The sequence below is a fragment of the Echinops telfairi genome, unplaced genomic scaffold, assembly GCF_000313985.2.
Source record: "Echinops telfairi isolate 266 unplaced genomic scaffold, ASM31398v2 ScPeMD7_7457;HRSCAF=8495, whole genome shotgun sequence".
Classification (NCBI taxonomy): domain Eukaryota; kingdom Metazoa; phylum Chordata; class Mammalia; order Afrosoricida; family Tenrecidae; genus Echinops; species Echinops telfairi.
This window is the reverse complement of record NW_022111357.1, coordinates 38763535-38765265: the sequence shown is the minus strand read 5'-3', so window position 1 is coordinate 38765265 and position 1731 is coordinate 38763535. Positions and strand designations below refer to the sequence as shown.

At 49.7% G+C, this 1731-nt stretch overlaps 1 protein-coding gene across 8 annotated transcripts in view; it reads right to left on the bottom strand.

The window, feature by feature from the left end:
• The window catches only part of PLEKHG5 (pleckstrin homology and RhoGEF domain containing G5), a 43447-nt gene that overhangs the window by 4328 nt on the left and 37388 nt on the right, over positions 1-1731 (bottom strand). For all 8 annotated transcript variants that reach the window (XM_045299010.1, XM_045299008.1, XM_004705201.3 and 5 more), the window contains one exon: positions 1541-1660. In XM_045299010.1, coding sequence (XP_045154945.1) covers positions 1541-1660 — 120 coding nt within the window. The remainder of the gene's footprint in view (positions 1-1540; positions 1661-1731) is intronic.

Sequence of the window (1731 nt, the reverse complement as noted above, 5' to 3'; positions counted from 1 at the left end):
TTTTGAGAATGATGTACAAATGCGCTTTACACAATTGATGTGTGTATGGATTGCGATAACAGTTGTATCAGCCCCTAATAAAATGTTTAAAAATATAAAAAGAAAGAAAGAAAAAAAAAATCAAGTTAAAGAAAACACGAAATGAAGGGGATTCTCTCTCTGATTGAGCTATATACTTGAGATTTATTGCAATTAAAACTTCCTATTTGGAGGGGGAAAGGTGCGCTAGATGTATATACAACTCTTTATAAAAACTAATCAACTATGGAACTGTACAATATGTGAATTGTATATCAATAAAACTATATATATAAAAGGAACCCAAATTAATCAATAAAAGTTTCTACTTGGACGAAATAGTGACCCTGGTTGAACCCCATCATCAAGAGCTAGTGTCATGACGACGATGTGTGAGGAAGGCTGACAAGGCGGGCACTGAGCCACATGTGTTCGCACTGCACTGAGACAAGTCTGTTAGACCCCAGGGGTCGGGATGCGGGCAAACAGAAGGGGAGTCATGTGAAGACCAGGGCACCGTGAAGAATGAACGCAGAAACTGCAGTGGATTGCTGAGGGGAACCCAAACAAAGGGGTACACTTTGAGGGGTACACTTCTGGCAAGAGCTGTTGCTGATGGCTACCAGCACTGGGAAATCTGCCTAACGACACGCTGAACCACACACTTTGAAACGGTTGAAAACGGCAGATTCGACGGTCTACACATTTTACCACAATATAAGAGAGAAGAGGGAGGTGATCTTAAGATCATAATCTGAAGCAAACGCGCTGTCATGGAGTCAATTCTGACTCACAGGGACCCTGCACAGCATTTCTGAGGCTGTCAATCTAGTCAGGCGCAGAAGGCCTCATCTTTCTTCCGAAGAGCAGCTGGTAGGTTTGAACTGATGACCTCGACATCCCCACTCACCTGACAGTGCCACCAGGGCTCTGGGAAATTCCTGGCCTCCCTTTCACCCAGGGGCTCCCCGGGCACTAACAGGTGAAGAAGCCCCACCCCTGCCACCACCCACCCCCTGGGCCAACTGCGACCCTGCAGAACTTGTAATGAGCTGTCACTAAGTGCCATCTAGTTCGTTCTGGCGCTGGTAGCCCCACGTGAGCTCTGAGTAGAACTGCTCTAGAGGGTTTCTGCGCTGTGACCATTAAAGGGAAGCAGATGGGCAGGCCTTTCTTCCAAGCCGCCTTGGGATATGTTTGAAGCACCAACCTTTTGGCTAGTGGTAAAGTGCTAAACTGTCACGCCACCCAAGGACCCCACAGATGTCCAGAATAAAACCAGTTAAAAACCATTTGCTCTGGAGTCAACGCCAACGCATGGTGATCCCAGTGCGTTGAGTAGAACCTTGCTCTAAAGGCTGGTTCCAAACTGCAGGCAAAAATCTCACCTCTCTTTGGACGACAGTCACTGGTTCTAGTCGTCACACTCTGACGTGGCAGCTGAGAACCCCGGGGGCTGGGGGGTCCCCGGGAGGGGTGAGAGAAGGTGGGGTTGGCGAGGGCAGGGGCCCCTCGGAGTCACCTTGCTGTCCTTCCCCTCCTTCATTCTCAGGCTCCCCTCCAGCAGTAGCTGCCGTGTCTCCTCTGGGGGGGCACCGGGCATAGGCACTGTCAAATCCAGCTGCAGGAACTCCTTCAGGAGCTGGGGGGAGGGAGGGCGGGTTCTGACGTGCCATCTCAGCCAGGAGAATTCAAAGTGAGGGCTATGGCATC